The sequence below is a fragment of the Gopherus flavomarginatus genome, chromosome 7 (assembly GCF_025201925.1).
Source record: "Gopherus flavomarginatus isolate rGopFla2 chromosome 7, rGopFla2.mat.asm, whole genome shotgun sequence".
NCBI classification, from domain to species: domain Eukaryota; kingdom Metazoa; phylum Chordata; order Testudines; family Testudinidae; genus Gopherus; species Gopherus flavomarginatus.
The window spans coordinates 9592992-9619969 of NC_066623.1; the positions used below are offsets into that span (position 1 = coordinate 9592992).

General features: G+C 40.8%; 1 protein-coding gene across 3 annotated transcripts in view; it reads left to right on the top strand.

The window, feature by feature from the left end:
* Nucleotides 1–26978, top strand: part of FAM13B (family with sequence similarity 13 member B) — an 81022-nt gene that overhangs the window by 37375 nt on the left and 16669 nt on the right. For all 3 annotated transcript variants that reach the window (XM_050962238.1, XM_050962240.1, XM_050962239.1), the window contains exons 8-13: nt 5066–5107; nt 6218–6373; nt 11842–11977; nt 22863–22930; nt 23662–23716; nt 24175–24322. In XM_050962238.1, the coding sequence (XP_050818195.1) occupies nt 5066–5107; nt 6218–6373; nt 11842–11977; nt 22863–22930; nt 23662–23716; nt 24175–24322 (605 nt within the window). The remainder of the gene's footprint in view (nt 1–5065; nt 5108–6217; nt 6374–11841; nt 11978–22862; nt 22931–23661; nt 23717–24174; nt 24323–26978) is intronic.

Sequence of the window (26978 nt, forward strand, 5' to 3'; positions counted from 1 at the left end):
ATAGGCAGTGCTACCAGCTCTGCTTATAATAAATATACTAAACCAGCTACTGGCTACTTCATCATCAAAAGTGCAAGTAATTAATGTATCACTCCCAAGTCCCTTTCTTCCTGCCTGGTGCTTAGTACTCTTGTGTTGTAGCTATGTAAACATTTGTTTACCTAGGCTGCTTCCTCTCTTGAGGATCTAAAGCATATATTAAGTGTGTGTTTTTAAACAGTTAGTATTTGTCTTAGTTATTTTGAGATTTTTTCTTCACTGTTATATCAGTTTTGTAAGAGGGGGAAAAAAAACTTACCTTTAAACATGATAAATTTCTGAATGAGAGTTTTTGTTAGCTTTTTGGGAACCAAATATCAGACTGACAATCGCAGCTCAACATTTTGCTTTATAGCCAATCTGCAAAAACTCCTTGAGAGGGAAAGATTAAGGGTGATGTGGCACCTACGTTAGACTCCATTAATTGAAAATTCATTTTAATAATTTTGAATATAACGTGCTATAATTAAATTAATGCTGTGCACTGTTTTCCTCCTTTTACTCCTTTTTGACTGCTATTTCTGGTCTTTCTGTGTGTTTATTGTTTGAAAACATAGTCAGCCATGACTAATACAGCCTGATTTAGTGGCTGTTTGAAAATGGTACCTAGATTAAACATTCAAACAATCTTTGGGTAATATGGGTTATTAATCATCAGAGGAACACTTTTACATTAGGTGATACTACATATTTAGAAGCCTTATTCTGTACTCTTTCTAATGCATCATCAGAAGCCTATCACCATGACTCTTCAATGCATCTGTTCTGCCAGTGCTGACTTTCATATGTTGTTTGCTAACTTCCTTTTTCAAATTAATTTTAAAGAGACCGTGCTGAGGTAATCACTAAAATCCTCATCTATTAAAATTTGTGCAGAATTTTCAACATTTATTTTTCAACATTTATGCTAGCTGTTTACTCTTTACAGTTCATTCTTAAAAGTTCTAAGTTCATTCTGTTTTTATTGCTGTAAAACTATTTTGTGTATTCCAGGGGGTTGTCAAAGAGAGATGCATGAAAGATAGTAAGTTCTAGAACATCTCTCTTCTTTGCATAAAATTCAAAAAGAAGTTACTCTTCTGTACCTATAAACTGTACGGTATTTATTACATTAGACAGTTTTAATAGAGCAATTTAATATTGCCCTTGGCTTATGGGGAGTAGGGCATATTGAATAAATACATTGTCTTGCTTTTCTACTGATACTGTTTCTGACCAAATTAAAAAAAATCCAGAAAATGGATTATAATATTTAGGTCAAGATTTGTTACTTAAGTAACATATAACAAAAGCCCATGTTTTCTGCCCAGAATGAGTAGTGTAAAGTATACACCAGGAAAGCTTTAAAGTGTTGATTGGGCAGCTTATTGTCAGTAGTGACCTCATGTTGCAGTCTATTTCTATTTAGACTGCAGGGTTTAGTGCAGCACTCCAGAAGTACCGTCTGACAAGCAGCCATAGAAATCGAACAAGCAGTATGCATAGTCAACAGCCAACATCATACTTTATTATTTTTCAAATGAAGTATTTTTACATGAAGTGCTCGTTTGGAATAGCAAAAATAATCAGAATGGCATGCAAAGTTCTGCTGCACAGGTAAATGAATTAAAAATGCTAGTTTGGAATGATTCGAAATAACAGACTTCTTTAAGCTAGAAATGCTATATAAAGACTAAATATTTACTCTTGGGGAGGCTTATAAAACAGTATGAAACAGTATTGTGTAAACATAATGAACTATAAAAATGCAATCAGTAATAAGCATTACGAAAAAATCTGATTTTTTTCTCATTATTTAATTGCATTTTTGTATGTCATTTCTCTTTTTAACAGGGCTATTTGTGGACAGGAACAGAGAGATGGTATCAATTATTAGGTGTTTGTTAGTTGCCAACACATGATAGCACTCTCAAACCTAAAGATATCTTTACTTTTTGTCTCTTGCTGTGTCATTCTGCACTAAGACTCTGTATACAAGCCATCAAGTAGTTTACAGCACGCAAGAATTCTTTTGACTGTGGTAGCAGGTTCTGAAGTATGATATATTTTGAACCAAGATTGATACACTTTTTGAAAAGTGCTAACTTGCTAAACTGATTAGAGTTGGAGCCATAAGAGATTCCTTGAAAAATAAGAGGATTCTTCAGGCTTTGGAATAGTGCTGATTTATGCACATCTTTTGCTGAGTAACACAAGTGCATCCTAGATGTGTATTAAGAACACTACTGAATGATAGAAAGTAACCTGGGCTGGCGGACATGAAGTTTGCCCTTTAGAGCTGGAGGGTTTGGTGGTCTCAGCATCATGTCTGAAATAATTTGGACTCTTTGGAACCACTAGTTTGAATCCCAGAAATATTGACACAGCCTTCTGTGATTTGAAGGTGGACAGACAAAAATCTATATGAAGCTCTCTGTGCACATTAAAGATCTCTAGTCATCACAGTTTCATAATTTGCACTAGAGCCCTCGACTAAAATTTTCCTTGCTTCCCTCCTCCCACTAGTGTTTTGCAGTGTGCTGTGCTCTGATTGTCTCCTTAGCTACTACCCACCATCCTAGAGGTGACTATATTTTAATGGTGAACTGATTTGTTTATTATTTGTAAAACTTATCATCCTTCATCTTGAAATATAATATAAAATATATCAATACCTGTTAAAAAAGCTGTTTTCTTATTAAATCTGTTCTCGTAAAACAGCTTTTACAAAAACTCTGTAGTGATTGTCAAGTAAAATATATCAATTGTGGGATTTTTTTCATTCATCATTCCCACCCCTGAAATCATTGCTTATCTTCCTCACCTACCTTATTTTTGTCGTGGGTCTTAATTTCTCTCCATTTTGTTCTCCTGTTCCTTCCCCAACGGTGTGTCATATTTGCTTTGTTTTCCAAATGTTTCTACTTAAATATTGTCAAAATAAAATTTGCTGATAGAAAAACTCAAACACTTTGAGTGGGTAGTAGGGTTGAGTTGAATTATTGTTCCTCTTCATGTCAATGAAATTTAACTGTGCACCTAAAAAATAAATTCAAAACTAGCCTCTTTCATCCCAAAAGCATTGAGAAGAAATTAATGTTGAAATGCTTGGGTATATATTGCTTGTTCATGCATCTTTGAAATCAGCAGATGCGAGATCAAGCCTGTAAAGCAGGTGTGTTTTAATTTTCCTGAGCTTAACAGGAGTATCTGTCTAAAATGGTATCTCAGAACCACCAGTGTTGTTTAAGCACAGTGGAAATTGATTTGTTTTTCATTCACTAAAAATATCATACACTAAACTGACTGCAAAATTGGCTACCCTTTAATAAAAAAAAAAAAAGCCAGTCCATGCACCAGCCTTGTTTAAATTCCCATCCTTGTACAGTGCTAACTAATTTATTGAAGTGTTATATTTACACACAGACAGTATACAAGTCATCTCAATCTCAGCTATTAATAAGGCCAAAGCAATCCTTGGTTTTTTTCCTCCTTCTGTCAGACAACCATCAGTAGAGAGTCCTTTCCTGCATGTAATCCTGTTTTTCACCATATCCTGTTGGCAGAAGGAAATACAGGCCATCTTTACTTGTTTGCATAGTTAGTCCAAGCTACTTACTAACCTACGTGACAGTAGGTATTGAGCAGTTAGCTAGTATAATACTTACCTTATGATTAGCCAGTATCAACAAGTCTGAGCTGGGCACTCCCAGATATATTCAACCTATGGTAAAGTCAATAGGGAGATAGTCTGAGCTAAGAGTGAACACTGGTGCCACATAATGCTGACCAGTGCTGGTGGGATTTCAGTTGAATTTTCTTAATATAATTGCAAGGAGAGGTACTAATGTTTCCACTACTACATTAGAGTTTCCACTGTACATCTTGGTTGTATCTGGAATCAGATCACCAATTTTTTTCTGATGACTGGTTCATTTTTTATATGGTGAAGTAGCTACCAGAATTTGTTTTTCTGTATGATGTGTGGAGTGCCTAGAGATTGGGATAAGTGCCCCCTCCTTTTTCCCCATCCTCTTTTTAGTTTAAATAAAGTTGGCATTTCTCTCTAGTCTTGTTTGTGTGTGTGATAACATCCTTATCACTGACCATGAGAAAAGCGTAATAAGGCTGTGACTGTCATTGTCATTTAGAGTAGATCTTAGTTTTGTTTCAGATCACTACAAGCATATTTATGCAAGTCTGTCTGAAAAATTGTTTTGGAGCAATCATTTTATTTGTGATAGTATGCAAAATTGAAGCTTTGTGATTAGAATTTGCAAAGGAAGAAATGTGTTTGTGTTTGGCTGAGTGGGTTATGCCTTGCTCAGACATTTAGTGTACTTCTCAAGCCAACAATGCTCACAATAATACTTTGAAATCTTTGAATGAAAAGCACCAAAATGGAAAGTGCTTAATAACAGGAAACTAAGCCTTGAAAACCTGTGTGGTAAGTGTCTGCACTTAAATGTCAGCTGTTTCTCGGGTGGGCTGCAGGATTTTTCCACAGACAGAAATGTGCATAGTAAAATTATGCAGTAGTTTCACAGGGAGTGAAGAATGCCTTAGTGAACTGGAACTCTAGAAGGAAGCAAGGTAGGCAGAATGTTTTGGAATTTGCTGTGGGCTCTTGAGGTTAACAGTTATATTATGTAAAGCATCACACAATCTTTCAAGAGCAAGTGATTAGTACCTCTCATATGAAAGACTGCACGTACAGCAGCTCACTGCTCCCTAAAGTGTTAGGGGTATGGGTTCTTCAGTTACTTATAACTACAGAATTGCTGCTGACTCAGCTTTCTGCAATATATAGGTGTTTCAGACCTCTTCTATCCAAATATTGATCCAGCTTTTCCGTTTCCCTTGAGGTTGGGACCATGGTACATAGCAATACTGTTGCTGGCCAATGTGTTTACTGCATGCATATGTGTGTTTCTTTGAGCTGATTCAATTTTTTTAGTATCCCCAAAGCTCCCTTTTGTCTTTCAGAATACTTGTGTAGTGTTGAACATCTTTGTGAAGATAACCAATTTCTTCTTCTTTATTACAGTGCTCATCTCTCTCCCATAAGCATCTTGCCAGCCTCTGCAGAGTAAGTATAACTAATATATAAAGTCTTTGTACCCCAGTGTTTTGCTTTTACCAGTCTGTGCCATAATTGGCATGCCTGCTTTCAAAACAGATAAGTCAAATACATGTGAACACAATAATTTATGCACCAGACTTTTAGTAGTGAATATACGCTTTATGAAATGTAATTCAGCATTCAGAAGTAAAAGAAGCTCATTGTATTTATGCGTGCTGTTCTCAACTAGACATGGAACCATAGGTTTTCATGGTATGGTAATACCTAAGTTCCTAAATATCCTGTTTGCATTTTTTTCCCCCACTTTCTTTGGATGGGTACTTTATAAACTCTAGTGTAACTCCGAAATTGTCATTAGGTACTTGCATTCACACCTGCAGTTTTATAGTTTCTTCTAATTGGTAGCGTGAGAATAGACAGGAGTGAAGAAGTTAGAAAAAACTGTTGTGACTCCTGCTAGGTGCCCTTCCTTAGAAGTTTGCATCTTATCTTCTCTGGTTGGAAAGACTTGCTGCCACAGCTAGTCTATATTAAAATAACACTGTTTTGTTACTCTCCCACCTCTCCACCCTGTTTGTCCCATTCACCTGTTATGTCTTACCTTTTTTTACATTATTAGCCCTTTTGGCTGGGATTTTCATAAGCTGTGTTTATACAGTGTTTGGCCCTATCAGGTTTTAATCTGCTTGAGGCCTCTTGCCCCCTACCATGCTGTAAATATCATAAATTATATAAATTTCTTGCCTATCTTTTTGTCTGTCTGTAACTAAAATCCTATTAAGTAAGCAAATACTGATGAAGTGGGCTTTAGCCCACAAAAGCTTATGCCAAAATACATTTGTTAGTCTGTAAGGTGCCACAAGGAGTCCTCGTCGTTTTTGCTGATACAGACTAACGTGGCTATCCCTCTGAAACAAATACCTCCAGTTATAGCTGTGGTCATATTTGAGAGATTAGCGAGTCTTTTGTTTTGTCTTGTCTTGAGGTATTGTGGAGCCTAGATTTACATGTCTCCTAAGGGTCTGATTTTTCTATTTTCTGCCCACACAAATCCACTGGTGCCAAGAAAAGTAAAAATGTGTCTTTAACATTAATTCTCTGACTTTTATTTGTTAGCATTTTAGAAAGAACAATTAGAGCAGCTGTGGAGCAGCACCTTTTTGATCTGCAGAGCAGCATAGATGATGATCTTAAGAATTTACAGCAACACAGACTGGTCTGTAACAATGAAGCAAAAAATATTAATAGGGATGAAGAAGGATCTAACAACAAGTAAGAATTTTTATCTCTATAATGCGTTGCTTAGGGACATATATTTGAATTCAGACTTGCTAAAAAGCCACAATAGAGGTTTTGTATGTTTATAAACTTGAATTTGTCTTAAATGAACTCAAATTCCATTTGTTGCTGTTCTTTGCTCTAAAAGTAAGTGTTTTTAATAATCTCTTCTTGCACGTTTTGTATGCAAATGAGAGGCATTCAAGGGTATGATGCACACAAGTCAATGGGGAGGCAGTTATGTATTCTAGGTTTCTAGACAAATCATAATTGACACTATGACTGTCAGCCATAGGTTTTTTTGTTCTAATGATTGAATGGGCATAAAGCCTAAGTTGCTGTGTCACCCCTTGCTTTGGTTGTTCCTGGCAGAAATCTCTTTTGATTCCAGGTGAGGTGATGGGCAAGGCAGTGTGTGGAAGCTTGCACTTCTGCCCACCCTCTTAATCAAGAACCTCACATGAGCAGTAAATTACTTAAAACTCTCACACACGCGCACACAAGCTAAAATTATTTTTTGACCAAATTACTATAAAAAACACACTCCCATTTTAAAAAATCACAGCCTGCAGAGAGATATGGGACTGGAGATAATTTTCACAGTTTTAGGGTAACTGCACCAGTATTACCCCAGTGTGGTATGCAAAGGGCACCCACTTAAGGCACCTGGCTCCCAAAGGTCACCATGTTTCACTCCTGCCTGGTCTGGGTTTTAAGACTGCACAGCACCCTGGATTGCACTGCAATATCCCCACCAATCCAGACCACTTAAACAGGCCAGTGCATGCACCTTCCTTTCTCTCTGAAGTCTGTGACATGTCTGTTGCTTGCAGTTATAAGTTACCACACGGCACCTTCTAAGTAAGCACATTTATTCTTAATGTTTTTCGCTGTAATGCTTTTACCGTAAAACAACAGAATAACCTACACACATGCCAAACAGCTTACCAGATATCACCTATCAGTCTTACAGGGCTGAGAAAGTCAAGTCCTTCCAACCCTTCTGCTTGCATTCGCTGTTGGACAGAAGGTCGTATTCATTTGCTGGATGAGAAGAAAGGCCTTGAGTCAGTTTAAACTCAAGTTATTTATTCAAAAATCCTTTCTTTGTCTGCTGCTCTATGGAGAATCTAGTTTCAGTGTGTATATGTGAACTCGCCAGGAGGTGATACCTCTTTGCGGGGAGTTAAAACCTGGCTGATTTGCCTTCACCACCCACTGTTTCTGATTCCAGGAGGAGCTATGGTAGCCCTCCTCCGTGGGGTGGAACACAGCCATATATAAACCATTCATTTAAAACAGTGCACCACAAATATACTGCATGTGGTGCAATATCTGTCTCAGAACTCTGTTATAAAACCTTCAGAGAACAATTACAAGTAATTTATATTTTCCAAAGGCAAATTATTATAACAGAATTTTAGTTTTGTAAGCTAAAAGTTCCATAGATTTGTTTATAAGTAACATTGTATAATTATCTGAAAATCCTTCTGTACACAAGCTTCTCCACTTTTATACATTGTGAGCACTTTAGTGGATGGCTAGGCTTGCATCGTAGGGGTGCGGGCTCCCTTATTTATCTAAAACTTGAAACCGATAGACGTTTTTGGCACTGGTGCTGCATTTCAACACTTGTATTCATCCTAGCCACTGAGGATTAATAGAGACTCTATGATAACATTCCTTCTAGAGGCATCATGAGCCCTTTAAATACTGCAGCCAGTGGATTATTTGTACTATGTACAGGGCCAAAACACAAAGAAAACATGCGAAGTAAAAGTGTATGATTCAGAGAACATTTTATTGAAAGCTTAGAATACTGGCACAAAGCTTAATTTAAAAATGAAGAGAATAGTTACTTGTTAAACTTTAAACCCATCTTGTTGGACATCTGATATAGGGAGAGCGCTTGTTAAAGGCTGCTGGAAGCTGGTCAGCAGGTTAGTGTGTTGTAATAAGCCACTGGAGGCAGAGAGGTAGAAAGAGAGAAGATGAAGCATCCAAAGGTTCATGGTATATTTTTATCACATAGTTCTGCAGTTTATCACATGAATACTGCCTCTATATATGCAGTATATGTGGGGTAAATAATTGACTCTGTTCAAAATTTCTGGAGTGTTTCACAATTCCGTATTAATTCTCCACTATTTATTAGAAGTGTATATCTCAATATGTAAAATATTTTGCAGCAGTTCTAGTAAATGGAAGGAAGGTAAGAAGAATTTTTTTGGGGGGCATTTACCAGTTTGGGTCTATAACGAGGGTTGGCAACCTTTCAGAAATGGTGTGCTGAGTCTTCATTTATTCACTCTAATTTAAGGTTAATCTTCTCAATCCTCTCAGATAAATCTTGATCCTTGTTCTGTTTGAGAGACTTTTTTTTTTAAACCTCAAAACTCCGTGCCTGGGTTTTACAGGGTGTGATAAATTTGGTAGAAATGGAAGAAACAGCTAATCTCCTAAATGGTAAAGCATAAAAGTCTCAAATACCAACTGAGTAAAAGGTTTCAGCTAGATATTTTATTTATGGTTTGCTTAGTTTAATCCAGTCCTATCGTAAACCAAAAACTGATATCTAAGAAGTGAATGTCAGCAACTTAGGACTCATATATACAATGTGCAGTGTGCTAGTGCACACTGATATTTACACCCCCTAGTGCAAACTAGTGCACCAACTGATCCGTGTGACAGTTTCCCTAGTGCGTGTTAATGTTTCCATTAATATGCACTAGGAATATTTCAGTGCACACTAGCAAGGTCCACACTGGCCAGTTAGTGCACAACATGCTAGTACACACTAGAATTTACACCACTCTGGTGTGAATTAATCCACCGTGTATACCAGAGGTCGGCAACCTATGGCACACGTGCCAAAGACGACACGCAAGCCGTTTTTTAATGGCACGCGTCTGCTTGCTGGAACTCTGCATGCCATTAAAAATCCTGCTGACACGGCAAGCTGCAGGGTCCGTGCTCCCTGGCCGGAGTGTCTGGCCGAGTGCAGCAAGCCGCCGGCCCCTCCTCCACCTTCCCCTGGAGCCCTGCTGCCACACGCGCAGTACTCTGGGGGCCACGGCTGCGTGCTCCCGTGGGGCGGCGTTTGGCTCCATGGGGAGGTAAGGACGCTCCCCGCTTATCTGGAGCCCTGCTGCCACGTGCGCAGCGCTCTGAGGGGTGGGGCAAGGCTGCGTGCTCGTGCGGCAGCATGGCTCCGGATGAGTGGGGAGCTTCATGGTAAGGGGTCCGGGGCCAGGGGGGTTGGGTAAGGGGTGGGGACAGGCAGCAGGATGGGTAGGATCCCCAGGGGGTGATTAGAGGTGGGAGTCTCTGGAGGGGGGGGTTTGGATGGGGCATGGGAGTCCCAGGGTCTGTTAGGGGGTGAAGAGGATTCAAGGCAGTCAGGGAACTGGGAGCAAGGAGGGTCGGGGGGGCAGTTTGGAGGGGGTGGTCAGGAGACAAGGAGCTGGGGGGGTTGGATGAGTCGGGAGTTCTGAGGGGGGGCTGTCAGGAGGTAGGGGCGTGGAGAGGGGTTGGGCAAGCAGGGAGTGGGGGGGGGTTGTATGGGTCCAGAGTTCTGGGGAGGTCCTGTCAGGGGGCAGGGAGCGGTTGGATTGGACATGGAAGTCCAGGGGCTTCTGTCTGGGTGCGGGGGTGTGGATAAGGGTTGGGGCAGTCAGGGGACAGGTAGGGGGTAGGATCCTAGGGGGGCAGTCAGGGGACAAGGGGCAGGGATAGGGGCTGGGGTCCCAGGAGGGGGTAGTTGGGACAAGGAGTGGGGTTTGGGATTGTGGGAGGGCAGTCACTCAGCCTTCTGCCCTGAGCCCCCCCTCCACACCCAGTCCTCTGGCCTGAGCCGTGTATCAGCCCCCACACACACCCCAGGCCCCTGCCCTGAGCCGTGTACCACCCATCCCTCTATTGACTCCTTCATACCCCCCCCCATGACCCCAGCCCTGACTCTGGCACCCCCACACATCCCCAGCCCCCTTACCCTGACACCTGCACTCCCCACATCCCCAGCCCCCCCACATCCCATGCACCCCGCACATCCCCACCCCCACCCTGAGCACCAAATGGGAGCTCCTGCACCCCCACTCACATTCCCACCTGCACCCCTCACACCAAATGGGAGCTGCCCAGGTAAGTGCCCCCACACCCAAACCTCCTGCCCCAACCCTGAGCCCCCTCCCTCATTTTAGCTCCTGGCCAGACCTTTCACCCCTAGCCCTGTGCTCGGTCCACTCCCACTCTCAGCTCAGTGCAGAGAGAGGAAGAGAATGGACCAGAACCAGGGAGAAGGTAGGTACCCACTGTATGTGGGCAGGGCCGGGACCCCAGACCGGCAGCGGGCTGAGCAGGTCCGGCAGCCGGGATCCCGGCTGGCAGGAGCCGGAGGATGGAACCCCTGAGCGCCAGTGGGCTGAGCCACTCAGCCCACAGCCGGTCTGGGGTCCCTGCTGCTGGCCCCGCACAGCCTGCTGCCGGACTGGGGTTCTGGCTGCCAGACCCTTCCCTGCTGGGGTCCCAGCCGCAGGCCCCACTCAGCCCACTGCCAGCCTAGGTGAACAAAACCCCAGACCAGCAGCAGGCAGAGCGGGCTGGTGGCGTAAGATCAAGATTTTAATTTAATTTTAAATGAAGCTTCTTAAACATTTTGAAAACCTTGTTTATTTTACAATACAACACTAGTTTAGTTATATAATATATAGACTTGTAGAGAGAGACCTTCTGAAAAACATTAAAATGTATGACCGGCATGCGAAACCTTAAATTAGAGTGAATAAATGAAGACTCGGCACACCACTTCTGAAAGGTTGCCGACCCCTGGTGTATACAAACCCTTCCTCATCTTAGCCTTCAGTGTTGCCATTATCCATTAGGACACATTGTAGCAGGTAGTGAATGTCTGGCTGGCCTCTGTGCTTAAAGTAAAAAATGCTTTCCAGTACCTTGATTACTACTATGGATCTCACCATTAATAACTGGAAGGATATTTCTTTTGTTATCCAACCTAAAATGATTGGTTTAAATTTCAATCAATCAATGGATAAATGGTTGACTGTATGGTCAAAATTCTTGTGTGAGATTCTTCTTACAGAAGAAACATCTATGCCAGTTTGTGTACTACTTAATGATCATTAAGCTGTCAACTCATTAGGAAATACATATATATCCATGAAATAAATACTATTCCAATACATTTTTTTACCTTGTTCTAAACAGTTTTATTAAAATAGCTCAAAATGTATTACCCTTTGACATGTTAGCCAGCTCTCCAGGTTGTGCCAGTTGTTTTGTGTTTCAGGATAGTTTTGTTGCAAATAATCTGTAATGTTCAAAATTATTGAAAATGGCAGGACTTTTAAATAAAAATAACTTTCAATAACTCTTTTGAACATGTGAAGCCATGACATAAGCTATTGTAAGCTCTTCTGAGCTGCTTTTTTCTGTCTCTTTTTTAGGGATGATGTTACTAAAGATAATGATATTAATAGCAGTGAGAATACTAGAGACTGCTTTGAAACATTGGCTTGCACTGATTTAGACAGTGCAGTTCTGCAGCCTGATTCTGTATATGAGGAAGAAGAAAATGACCAGGTAAGAGGAGCAGAGGTCACGCTTTCTGTATATTACAGCAGTATGATCTTGTGATTAGAGCATGAGAGTTGGACTGCAGACCTGGGTTCTACTTATGGATGTAACACAGCTTTGCTTTGCTGTATTGCCTTGGGTAAAATCACGTACCTCTTCTGCCAAACTCAATCTCTTTTTAAAGTATATGTGAGTAGGTCTGATCACATTAGTTTGTTTGTATCTTAAGGGGCCCTTGACTCACCATTTCCTTTTGCTTCATTTTCACAGATAGCAGCCCTATCTCTTGCTCATATGGGTTGTGCATCAGCAGGGATGGGGCGAGCTGGAATAGCACCTGGGTTAGCAAAGGCTTCCTGAAGAAGATGCACCTTCCTCAAAAGACACAGCCCTGGGAGGAAGGCTGTGGAGAGAGTTGTTAGTTTGTTTGGGGAGGGTCATGTGGAGGAGCCCACTAGGTCAGTTACAGTAACATCAGTCCTAAGTGTTAGAAAGCAGTAGGAGTTGGGCAGAGGTTGAAACGCTGCAGCTGTGCCTGGCAGGCCTTTGGCATGGTTTCGTGGGGAAAGTTGGGGTTTGTAACTGGCCTGTTGAGTTCTCCTACCTGAGCATCATCCCCACACTCCTGATTTTTGCCCCCAGCCCTCCCCCATACTTCCCACAGACTCTTGTAGTGGGGATATGTGTTCCTTCCTCTTCTCCCCAGCACTCTTCCCAGTCTCTCTTTGAAGTAGCTTCTGTTTCTTTTCAGTCAGTCTCCTGTCTCACAGAGCTGGAAGGGACCCTGAAAGGTCATCAAGTCCAGCCTCCTGCCTTCACTAGCAGGACCAAGTATTGATTTTGCCCCAGATCCCTAAGTGGCCCCCTCAAGGATTGAACTCACAACCCTGGGTTTAGCAGGCCAATGGTCACACCACTGAGCCCCTCCCCCCCCGCCCCCGGTGCTCTCTTGCCCCAGGTGCTGCTGCTCTGGTGGCAGCTGGTCCCATCTTTGCTGATGTGTGAACTTAGGTGTGCAGAAGGAGAGAATTCTACCTGTGAAGAGGAAGAAAAAGCAAAGTCAGTTGGGGTTCCTAAAAGGTCCAGAGCTTATAAAATAAAAGTAATACCTTCTTTTAAACAGACCAAGATTGGCAATTTTCCCATCCTAGAGGGAAAAAGACCACACTTTAAGAGGTGTTTGGACAGTGCTTTGGGATGCTCTGATAGCATATATATTTAAAAAAGTTCCTAAGTATTACTTTATTCCCACTACTATTGTACTCAAAAACATTACAGCACTTAAAATATCTGTTGGCTTTGGAAGTTTAGAAAGTAACTATAAAAATAAATTTTCAGAGATAAAATGCGGACATCAACTGGCAATAGACTAAAAATTTGTTTGTATGTCACACTTGAATTAATCACACAAAATCAACTCTGTGTAAAGTTGAACAGAAGCATAACACTACGGAAACGGTTTTGAAGAAGTATTTGTTGCTTCATATACTACCCTGTATTGGTTTATGAGCTGCAAATTAAATCTCTAGTTACCCACACGCAAAACCATGGATCAAAGATGATCTGGTGTATGGCCTGAAATTCCCAAACTCATAATCCTAAACCTTACCAGCTGTTTTGTTTCCAGTGGAACATAGGTTCCCCCTGTCCTTTGTATTTTTATGAGATCAAACAATGTTATTAAAAGATGTGCACTGATAAAAACCAAAACAGCTGACTGTACTATGCAGAACATAACTTGTCCAGGCTGTGCAAATGATAAACACTTCTGAAGCAAAAGTACTGTCATTTGAAAATGGTTGGATAGGTGGTAAACAGTACTGTTTGCTATGCAAAAATATGCTAACTTTAGTTCGTCCATCCCTCTTCAGTGTGGGATTCCTCCACCTGTTCCCATATAAATCTAGATTATAAAATGTCTGGACAAAGACTCTTCTTACTACATGTTCACATAGGTCTTAGCATAATGGGATTCTGGCCATTGATTGGAATTCCTCAGCAGTACTGTAGTATAAATAACTACTGCTACTAATGTAATCCAATATCTAAATGTATTCTCCATCTAAATGTCCTCGCACAAAACTGCTGTTGTTCAATTACTTTTCTCTTAAACCACCGAAGGAACTGAATTGATTTTTGATGTCTTATGAAATGATGTCTCTTAATTTTCTCTCTCTGTATGCCGTTGCAGCGATATCAGGATTTTCCTTTTTTGTATTATTTTTGGGCAACTAAAATTTTTAAACATGAATTCTCCAGACTCATTCCTTAACTTTTAATACTAAATCTTTTTATAAAGAGTTTAGCGAAGTGAAGTAAAAACTAAAACGTGCAATTAGATTTTAAAATTAGCCAGATGGAAAACATGAGCTTTCTGTCTTTTATAAACAGATTAATTCCCCTTCCCACTGGTAGCCTTTTGTATTCAAAGTCTTTTATGATTTAAAGCAGCCAGGGAGTGTTTTCTCTGATATGGACTGTTTTAACACTTTGATTTTGTTGGTAAAGTGCAGGCTGAGCTTTTGTAAATCTAGTTATTTAAATTCATAAAGTATCAAAATATCATTTTTAATATCAGAAATCTTAGCTAGACTGCTAAAAAGTAATTTTATACTGATATCATCAGAAGGCTCTCTTTCATGCTGGTGAAGTCCATACCATGAAATTGGACTTTCTAGAGACCAGAATATTTGCAATATCTTAATGGAATATTGCCAGTTAGGACCCCAGACTTGAAAAGACTTACACATATGCTTAATTTATGCATAAACATAAATTCATTGGTGTGTATTCTTTGCAATATAAGGGTCTTAAATTAGGTTCAAAAGCTATATGTTGTAAAATTGAAGATCAATAGAGATGTGTCCACGACTTAAAAAATTGAATTTCAGTGCAAGCTTTGTTCTTTAAGTATGTCAGTGTGGATTCCACTGCAGGTGCATATGTGCTTTGTGCGCATGAAACGAGATTATTTTCACTAGCAGTGACCAATGGGACCACACATGTACCTTGAGTTTTTTTGCATGAGGGCATAAAAAGTGGGCTCTGTGGCTTTCCTTCAGTTATTTCTTGCTACCTGTGCTAGTGAGATGGAACTTGGAAATGTCTTCCCTGCTGGTGCTCTAGCAGTGTCAGAAACTTTCAGATCATCTGAAGAACCTTCAGAACAGCCTTTAGTTTCTGCATTTTAAAATCTTGGACTGAATAAGCTCCTCTTGGATTGAATTCTGCTCACCTGACACCCCCATTTCTCTGGTACAAGGACTCGAGATGGCAGACTCAAAATCCATAGGTCTTAAGCCTTGCACATCCTGTAATTAATTGAATTCTGCTCGAAGACTTAACGTAGCAGGTACCTATTCAGCCCACATACTGAGCAGGTATTTAGTCTGCTTTTCATTCTCCACCCAGACCTGGAAAGAAGTCTAGAGAAACAAAGCTCCAGTTCTTAAACCCGTAAAAGAGTCTTGTTGGACCTTGAAGACCCAGGTTCCAGGACGCTGTACTGGTTAAGCCAGCACAGTCCAATGGACCATCAAGTAGGCTGGGGTGGGGAACCTGTAGCCCATAGGCCGGATTCCACTGCTTCGTTTCATCCGGCGTGAGGCAACTCTCTGTGCTGCGGGCTGGAAGCCCCAAGCCTTGGCGCCCTCCCCACCTCGCAGGGCAGGAGCCGCACATGCTGCTGCGGGGGAAAGCTAGGGTTGCCAGGCCATTAAAAGTCTAGTTGGCTCTGCCCAGCTCCCAGAAGTGACTGGCATGTCCCTGCAGCCCCTAGGAACAGGAGCAATCAGGGAAGCGCTGCACTCTGCCTTCAGCCTTTAGTGCCAGCTCTGCAGCTCCCATTGGCCAGGAACCACAGCCGTGCCCCTCCCCCCCCCCCGCAGGGCTGTGTGGGCTCACAACTGATTTTTTCTGTGGCTCAATGGCCCTTGATTAGAAAAAAGATTCCCCACTCCTGAAGTAGGCAGTTGATGCTTTAAGACTTTGGCAGAGAAATTGGCACTGAACAAAGAGATGGCTCTGACATCCACATTGATGTCATTTCGTGGTGTTGGATGCATCCAGAAGCTTAACATCAAAGGCAATGCCTCAGACCTCAGAGCAGGGCACTGAAAGGGAACTCCTAGAACAACAGGGGCAGGAGCTCAAGGAAGAACTCTGCATCATCTCATACAGAGAGACCCAGACATACCCCCTAGGCTTCATTCAGCAGCAAGTGAGATGGAGCAGACTATGCTGGCACTGTGATTCGTATCAAAAGCACCCCGCCAACCCTTGCACCGGAGGTGTGACCACAACCAGTACCTACTGTCACAAGCATCAAAGAACAACTCGGAGAGAGAGGTCTCCCCAGTGGCATCACTGGGCTCAGCCACTGTTGCTTGGCTACCAGGAAGAACAGGGTCTGGGGGTACAAGTACAGCAGCTCTTGTCTTGACCCTTTAAAGATTTATCCTCCTCATCAGCTGACAGTCAGCCCAGCCTATGGGGATGGAGTGATTTTAAAGTATTCCAAGATCTCTTGGTATAGTTCACAGACCTCAGTCATCTCCAAGAAGTCTCATGAATTGACTAGCCATCCACGGACCAGCCAACATTGCTCTCCCCATAAATGGTCCTTAGGAATCTATACGTTTCCGGTATACCACAAACCATACTGCCCTCAACAAGAACATCAGCAGAGACAGTGGATGAAGTCATAACATAGTCATATTAGCAGTCTCAGAAACACCTGAGATATAGTAGAACCCGTTGACCCTCCTCAGATCAGGCACATGCACATCGTCCATCCTTATGTCAGCAAATTTGATGGTTTGTTCAAGAGCTACACTGTGGCCAGTCAAATAAGCAGCACTTCTTTCAGAAGCCATCTTGCCTCATTTCACCAGGCATGGTCAGATATCCTCACCGACAAATGCCTGCTAGATATCATCACTGACTACTGTATCATCCAGTTCCTCTTCATACTCTTCCCACGGTCTTCCCCATGCATCTTCAGAAACCATTCTCATGAGAGCTGTGGCCTCATTGCTTCATAGGTACCATAGGATGATCTGCCTCAAGAATATGCAGTAGTCTCGATTGCATTCCCACAGGTTCTTCTGATTCCCCAGGATAATACCCAGATCAGATGAGACAGGGCTAATGTTACCATGATAGCCAAAATTGTCTCAGCCAGCATAATGCTATCAGATCTAGTCTAGATATCCAACCAGCCTCCCATTTGCCTGGACATAGTGTCTCAGAATCAGGATCAGATCCTGCACTTAGACACACAGTCCCTGCACCTGATGGCCTGGATACTACTTGAAATAGCATCACTGACAGGTGCTCCAGACGAATACAGGAAATTCTGATGCAGACCAGGAAAGAAGAACCTACTCTGTGACACAGAAAAGGTTTTCCATATGGGTGACTCAAACTAAGGTGAATCCAGGCAAAGCACTGAACTCCAGGATCCTGAACTATGTGCTAGTTCTGAAACCATCAAGACGCTCTCTGTCTATCTAGCAGTAATGAGTGGACCATGTGCCAGTTCAGTTGCATTCCATTTTCTTATGACCCATAGTGTCAAGATTCATCAAGGACCTTCTCCATACCTATTCCTTGGTTAGAGACCCAACTCTCACCCAAGACCTTAGTGTGGTCTGCTTATGGCTCATGGAACCTCATTTCGAACCTCTATCAGAATGTTCATTGTACCACATTACCATCAAAATGGTTTTCTTGGTTGTCATACGTCAGCATGAAGAATCAGCAGGATCTAAGCTGTTATAGCTAAACTGCCTTATGCTCTATTTCACAGGGACAAAGTGGTGATGAGACCACACCCCAAGTTCATTCCCAAAGTAGTCTCAGAATTTTACTTGATCCAAACACCTTACTGGTTGTCTTCCCAAGAAGAAAAGAACTTCACACTCTGGACTTCCCCAGAGCTCTGCTGTACTATCTAGGCAGAACCAAGGTCGTCCAGCTTTCTACCCATCTCTTTGTGGCTATATCAGCTGTATCAAAAGGTTCAGCATTCTTCTCGAACTTTTCAAGTACATCACACAGTGCACTTCCACCTGTTCCTAATTGTCTTGTGATCGTCTCTCTCTGAATGTGAAGCTGCACTCCACCAGGGCACAGGCAGCCCCATCAACCTGCTTTAGAAATGTGCCAGTTCCAGAGATATGTAAGGAAGCTACAGGGAGTAACCCGCTGAATTTTGTTAAATGTTCTGCACTTGACATGGCAGCCAGGGTAGACGCCAAGTTTGGAAGGGCAGTGCATCAATCTTTATTTGATTAACAAAATCGATACTCCTCATACTCACCATCCTCATAAGGTTACCGCTTGTCTATATCGTACAGTGAGATACACAGTGACACTTACTTGACGAAGAAAGTATGGTCGCTTCCCTGCAGTAACTGTGGTTCTTCAAGATTTTGTAATCAGTGTGGATTCCAAGATCTGCCATCCATTTCTGCTTTTCAGAGTCCTCCGCCTCATAGGAATTGCTAGAGAACTGAGCGGGTTTCAGAGCCCACCCCCCTTTTATGCCTTTATAGGAGTATGAGGAGACTCAGGGTTTGTTCATGGCCCTGATGGACACTACTAGTGAAAAGAATCTGGTCTGGCTCATATGGGGTGCCTGTGCACCTACAGTGGGATCTGCATTGACTACAACAGCTTGAAGGACAACAGTTACCCCAGGGTAACTAATTGTACTCTTTTAAAAAAAAAAAAAAGAGTAAACATTCCCTTGCAATATCTGAAGTACAGATACAAAGAACCTGGAGAGGAATCTTGATTATTTTTTTTTAATAATATGTTGAAATCACATCCTTTTACATAGACGCACTCTTGTTTTTGTGCCTGATGTTCAGCACAGTGGAGATCCTTGGGCAATTTTTGCCTTTTGATGTGTATGCACTGGGCCCGTTTATTTAATTGGAAGTGTTGTATGTATCCAAGAGCAAAGTGGTTTTTTTTTTTTTTTAATTTAGACATTAGGGTTTTATAGCCCCTCAGCGTGATGGCTCAGATTATAATAATGTACTATTATAGGAAATATTGTTTGAAAATCTGCATGGCATTTTTCTTGCCAAAGCCTCTTTATAAAACTGTATACAGCAGAAGTCTCTCTGCCTGGCGTCTGAGTGTGAGGTATGCACCCCAACTGGCCAGAAATAGCTGACTGTAGAATCTGACAAGGGCCCTTCTTCCACAGCCCGGGCTCCCAATCAACCCGCCAAGAAGGCGGCAAAAAAATGGGGTACCACGTCCATGACTTCAGAGTTGGCCAAGAAAAGGTGCTCCACTAATGGGCAAACACTCCTGGTACCACCTGCACCAGCCATGTCAACGGCCGAAACAGAAGGACCCTCCGGCACTGTCAGTACCAAGAAAATGAAAACTGCCAAGCAACTGAACTCGGACACAGGCATCAAGGGGAAAATGAAACTCCACGCTGCTGTACCAACAGTCACAAATAAACACTTCCATACCGAGCATGTCAGCACCCACACTGCTAATGATGCCACTTAGTGCGGGCATCATGCACTCGAGTCACACACTGGTACTGACATGTCATTTTCAGCATATGGTTCTGATTCCTACCACACTGGTACCGACGCCATGTGCTTCGCAACAATTCCTGCACCAAAAAGACCTCTCCGTCTCTTTGGTACCGGAGTCTCCCATTTTCGGCACTGACTGTATCTCGGTCCTCCCAAAAACTAGTCAACCCAGCTCTCCACTTCTTTCTGCTCCACGATTCTTGAGCGAGGATGAAGATGGAGATGAGGATGCCGGGCACACTCCACAATATTCCTCCCCTGTGGCTGCTCCCATCACACATGCTCCTCCATCCAAGGGCTACTCAGCAAACCCTCTGAATCAACCCTGGATGCCCACGATGCCCTTTCCACCACAATGGCCATTTTGGAGCCTGTGGGCAGCATATCCACAAGAACAATGTGTACCTGTCAGTCTTCCAGAGCTGGCATACATCAATCACCTTTATTAACACCACAGGAACTGCCTGACACCTCAGAATGGGGCTGAAGAAGAGGAGGAATTCTCTGACCAGGACGACGCACTTGAAGTCCACTTCGTGTTTCAGATGAGAAGAGATTATGCCCCCACCTCCCAACACAGGTGATGATTTCAAACAATTCCAAGACGTCTACAAGAGAGTTGCTACCTCACTGGACATTTCTCTGGAAGAAGTCCAGGAGACTTGACATAAATTAGTAGATATACTGCACCTATTGACCTCATCTAAAATTGCTCTACCAATGAATTATGGGGTTATGGACCTTGTGTAGTGGCTCTGGCAAACCCCTGCAAAGATTCCACCTATCTGTAAGAGGTCTGATTAAAAAGTACTACGTGCCTGCGAAGGGCACTGAATTCCTCTTTTCGCATCCAACGCCAAACTCATTGGTGATTTTCGCAGTCAATGAACAGGGTAGACAACAATACTCCAGAAAGACCCCATATGACAAAGACTGGAAACGACTCCACCTTTTTGGCCGCAAAGCATACTCTGCTGCGACCTTACAATTAAGAGTAGCCAACTATGAAGCCTTACTGGCAAAGTATGACCACGATAACCATGCAAGCCTTTCTGAATTTACTGAGTTTATTCCAGACAACAACAACAAAACAGTACAAATTGGTGATCACATAAGGTCAACTCATAACCAGAACAGTATTACAGTCGTTTTTGACTTGGCAGATTCAGCGGTGAGATCTGTAGAAACCGCGATGGTTATGAGGAGGGCTTCCTTGCTCCATCTGTCTTGAATTCCAAAGCCAGTACAGTCGACTGTAGAAGACTTATCATTCGAGGGAGCCAAACTCTTTGCGGACAAAACTGACGAGTCGTTACACACTCTCAAGGACTCGAGGGCGACTTGTGATCTCTGGGCATTCACACACCTAAGATCAGAAAAAGACAGGGAAGTTATCAAAACCTCAAAGATTCCGACCCCCTCTGTATGCACTACGCCATAGATACTATGACCATCAGGGGCGGAAACAGAAAACCTCAAGGAGCTCTCATGGCTGACCCACCTTACACAATCTTTTTCAAAGATGAAGTATCCCTCAGATCACATTCCAACTTTCTACCTAAAGTTGTTTCATCCTTTCACCACAATCAACCAATCCACTTACCTACATTTTTTTCTCACCAGTCCAGATTACACTCCTTGGATGTCCGCAGGTCTATAGTCTTCTACATTGATAGACATTTTTTTTTCACAAGTCTCCAAAATGGTTGGTTTCAATCACCGAACGATCAGAAGGCAATGCTATATCCAAATAACAGCCATCCAAATGGATATCAGACTGCATAAAACTGTTACCTCCATCATGACTGACAACTCCCTATGGGGATCTACACACATTATGGAGGCTGATAGGGCTCTAGTAGAATGTTTCTTCACAATGTTCCCATCACGTAAATCTGTGGAGCCGCAACCTGGGCCTCACTACACACCTTTACCCAGCAGTACACTTTGCAACAACATTCACCTTACGATACCTTGTTGATCACACTGTACTCTTATCTGCTACAACTTCAACTCTGAAGCCTCTCCTTCCACCAGAGGACACTGCTTTGAAGTCTCCTAAAGTGGAGAACCCGCAGGGACATCACTTGAAGAAGAGAAAATTACTCACCTTGTGCAGTAACAGAGATTCTTCGAGATGTGTGTCCTTGTGAGTGCTCCACTACCCTCCCACCTCCCCTCTGCTTTGGAGTTTATTAGTTGGCCCTGCAGTAGAGAAGGAACAGAGCAGGGGTTGGTCGCACAGCGCCAGTTAACTGCCTGAAGCAAGGCGAGACTAGAACCGTGCATGTGCAACCCAACTGGGCACTGCTACCATAAATCTCTGATTATGAGCGCAGGGGCTCATGGACACCTAAATTTGAACACCCACAGGGACCTGCATCTCAATCCTCCGTTACTGTACAAGGTGAATTGGCCCTATCTGATAGGAGGCTGTCTATTTTGAAAAATTGGCTGCTGTACATGAATTTATATTGATTTAGATTTATTGAGTAATATTCTGTTTAAACAGTTTTCAGTTGATTTGAGAGCTGCCATATTAACTTTTGTGCTTCAGACACTAAGGTAATTTAGGGTCTTTCTTGTATTTCATAATGTTCTGAATAACCATCCCAAATGAGTCACTTGCTTTTTAAAAGGGTACCTTCTGTGGACATTTGGTTTTGTTTTGCCTGGTTTCAGTAGCATGTACTCTTTAAAAGTCAGTGAACTCCAAGCTGGAGTAATCAGTCTTACCTGCATTAGGATTTAACAAACAAAATGGTGTTGCGTATCCATCTAACATTCTTTTCTGAGATAGTGTCACAGTAACTGCCAGGATTTCTCCATCTCTCTACAGCCCTGTTGTAGCTTTATTTAGTAACCAGGATTAATAGTCCCTTTTTAGAAAGTCCATCAGACATGTTTCATTTTACACATACTGAACAGAAGCCTTCATCCAACATAATTATCTTAGACTCAGGTCATGTTACCGTCTTAACAATATTCAGACCCAAAATTTGGCCTAAGATTGGCACATTCCAGTGAATAATACTGCCCACATTCTAAACAAACATAGGTGAACAAAAAAACCTTATGGATGTGCTGAAAATGGAAAGCTACTGCTGTACTTCTAGTACTGTGCACTATGTGTTCTCTCCTTATTTATTTGTGTCAAAGAGTTTACTGGCTTTGTTCGAATATTAAAAAAATCATGCAATTGGAACCAACGTATATGATCCACAAAAAGCTCTGGCTTGTTTTTTGCAAGGAGTGACTAGAAAGATTTTCACTTTACAAAATATTGGTCTGAAAAATGTCTAAACTTAATCTTTTGCCCACAGACTGTTGGCATATTGTTGAAGCCATGTAATGAAGATGCAGAAGTTGATGAAGAAAACAACAGTGAAAGGTATGCATTTCAGTTTCAATAATATCGGTTGGAAGTTGTGGATTATTTTTTAAAATATGTTAATTTGTTTATGGTTATTGGTCACAGTGCAATAACATACAGAGGCAAAAAGGAGCATTTATGATCTTACCACTTAAAATATGAAAGATGAGGCAGAACAACTTTCTGTAGTGTTGGCATCCAAAGTTCACGGAATTTGTTTTTTCATTCAAAAAGAGATAGTCAAGGCAAAAACATGATTGTTTGACTGTGTATTCACACAGCCATGTGTTCTGGGAAGGAGAGATAGGGAAGGTATCCAAAGAAGCCTTGGTGCAGCCAGGAATACAACTGACACATATTTTTAAGTTTTTCAAAATGAACTTGTCTTGATTGTTACTGCTCAAATCTTAAGTGCTGGGCTTGGGAAGAGCAGAATAAAGAATTAAAATACTAAGGTCAGTAATATTTGGTACCCAATTTTTTTCACCAATACAGCAAAATATTCTCTTCAGAAATTCCACTACAGTTCTAGCAATTATTGCAAACAAGAGAATAACAGAAGGTCTTTATATGATAGGTGTACAGTCCTCCACACAAAGATGTTTCACAATTTGCCAGTTTCCTAGATGTCTCCTTCCATCTCTATAGGGGAGTATTGTCATTAGTTGTGAAGAGCAGAATATCACCAACCATTGCTATCAGCAAACACTCGTTATTTAAAACAATAACCAATCTGTCTCTTATTTTAGGCAAGATTGTGAATCAGTGGATGATAATGATAAAATGTCTTCACAATTGGTTCTGGTAAGAAACTGCTTCTTTCATTTGCTTTTTCCTTATTTTTGTAAACTAAAGTTTTCAGCAGGTTTTCCACTATGTCAGCAAACTTGGGTTAGGATTTTGATAATTGTGTGTGTGTGTGTGTGTGTGTGTGTGTGTGTTCGTGGAAAACCATGTCAGATGGCTATGTATAGACTTCTAGCAGTGAAATATTCTTTGATGAACAATGAAATCTTTGGTTGGCTAACTCTTTTTAAAAATGTTTGAAAATATAAAGAACTATACAGAGTGCTGTACAAATTTTAGTTACTCTTATAAGAAGTTGGAAGGTTTATGACAATATGCAAATTTTTCAGGTAGGGAAGCAGAGAGATGTTAAGCCACACAAAATATTAATGGCAATGCTAGGATTGGCACTTGCTAGTTCCTGGTGCCCAGTTACCAGATGATGAAAATAAAATGTAGTATTTATTTAAATACAGGATTCTAGTAGCAAGATTTGTGACCTGAATGCAAACACTGAATCAGAAATATCAGGTGATGGAAGTGTTAATGTTCCTGAGGAATCAACATGTATCCAAGTACCACATCTAGATCTGAAGAATGTATCTGATGGTAACAAATGGGAAGGTAATTTTTACTCTGATTTTGCAGTATATTCAAAATCATGAAAATAAATAAGTAGGGCTGCCAAACGATTAAAAAATTAATAGTGATTAGTCACAGGATTTAAAAAACTTGTGATTAATGTTAATAATATCAATTTACATTTATTATAAATATATTTGGATGTTTTCTACATTTTCAAATATGTTGCTTTCAATTACAACACAGCATACAAAGTGTATAGAGCTTACTTTATATTTTTTATTACAAATTTTTGCACTGTAAAAATATAAACAAAATTAGTAGTATTTTTCAGTTCACCTCATACAAGTTCTGTAGAGCAATTACTTTATTATGAAAGTTCAACTTACAAACGTAGAATTTTTTTAATATAAAACTGCACTCAAAAATAAAACCATGTAAAACTTTAAAGCCTACAAGTCCACTCAGTCCTCCTTCACGTTCAGCCAATCACTGAGACAAATAAGTTTGTTTACATTTGCAGGAGATAATGTTGCCCACTTCTTATTTACAATGTCACCTGAAAATGAGAACAGGCATACAGATGGCATTGTTGTAAACGTCATTGCAAGGTATTTATATGCCAGATATGCTCAACATTCATATGCCCTGTAATGCTTCAACCACCATTCCAGAGGAAATCTAACAAATCTAGTTAATTTGTTTTGCATTAATCACTTGAATTAACTGCAATTAATTGACAGCCCTATAAGTAGGATGTTTTCATTATTCAAAGGCTAGCTATCTGACCGCTCATGCTTGTCTTTTCTTCAGTTTTATCTGAAGAATGCATATTTACACTTGGGTTTGACTACCAACATGTATAGAACTTTAAACTGCTGAACCAAGAGGTCATTGCCAATCTACAGCCCAGTTAAGAAAAGGACCTTCAGAAATTGAAAAGAAAAAAATAATTGCTCAGGAGTTTAAAGAAACAAACAAAAAATAGCCAAGCAGCAAATCACCGAGTTTAGACTAGAGATATTCTAAGAATCCTAAGTGATTTTACATGCCAAAACCCTGGCATGTTAGTCCCTGGGGCTCCTTTGAAAATATTTGCTTTAATCTTCTGTTATAAATTATATAAGCAAAGTAGTTTCTTGTGAATGACATTTTTTTTAACTTAAAGTGCATCAGACCTTTATAGTGATTTAAGGCAAGATAAATATTTCTACAATTTCTTGAATTGCAGAACTAAGATACTAAACACTATCCACGCAATTTACGTGTGATTAGGCCTGAAAGTTTTTTAAAAAAAAACTACTTGTTTTTTTACCTTGGAAATATCAGGAATGTCAGGTCTTGTCTTCCCTGTTCCACTGGAAGACCTAAAACTGTGTATTGAGAGCTTTTCATCTTTCAGCTGAAGAAAGGTATTAAACTTTTTAAAAAAAAGTTTTCTTCCAAGTTTTCAGAAGTTCAGGTTTTGTAGGGGTTGTTAAGTGTTTTAAAATGTGTGAATAAATATAATTTTTTCTCTCAGTTCAGTTTCTCTATAATGATGGTCCTACCAGTTCTCTATAGTCTTACATGATAAACAAGACCTAAATTCCTAACTTAGGTTCTTAACTCTTCATCCCGTGAGATTGGAAATAACCTTTCAGACTATCTGTATACATCAGAAATGCAAAAAAAAAGCAAAAACCTAACTTTTTCATGCATCACCTTTTGAAATATTTGTCTTAAATTGGGTCTGATCTGTTTTCCTCCTCTGATGTTAATACATCTGAATTTTTATCAAACCACCTACACGCAGGCTAAATGGAATTGAGACACTGGGAAAATATTGTTCACTGCCATCAATAATAGTATAATCAGAGTCCATTTACTTCTACTTTTTATTTTAAAAACCAAAGAGTAGATAGCATTTTTTTTACAGATTAGTACAAAGTCTAATACAAACAGTTGGGAATAAAGCTGTATTTTCATCAAGCTCTTCCGGTGACATGTTTTTGAGAACAAAATTTGAATGGTTTATAAATCACCAGCAATCTTTGATAGATTGCAAACTTCCAAGAGGGAAGACTGTTCCTTCCCTTGTTGACCTGTGACCAGACTTAAATCTTAATGAAATATTCCTAAAGTGTACATAAATTAGTGACACATCAAGCAGATATAGCACATCTCAGTTAGTAAATAAAGTTATTCTCTGAAGATCAAACAGTGATAATCATTTGAGAAAATTGCTATTATAGTTTGGCATTTATGTGATGATGCTGATTTTACCTATGCATATTATTGCCTATAATTGGTCTCCACAATAATTTCCTGCATGAATCCACACATTCCCTCCCATACCTTGCAAAATGGTTAGCTTTGAGCCAAAAGAAACTGTTTGTTCTATTTAAGTGTTTAGATTAGTTGTCAGTTTATGCTCTTTGGTGCTAGTAAAATTTTGTTTAGAGGGCATAACATTTGATAAAGGAACAACTATGCACAGGATGCTGAGGACCCTGAGGCCAAGTTTTCAATCCTTGCTCAAAGTTACACATCCAAGTTTGAACATTTTGGCCTGTGCATAGTTAAAGACAGTAATTCACGTTTTCATTCACAGTAGCTTATTTATTTTATATTGTATGCTGTCAGTGTTAATCTGATCTCATTATGTATTCTTATAAGACCTATGTGGCTTTCATTTTTCTTTGTTTTCATGAATTCT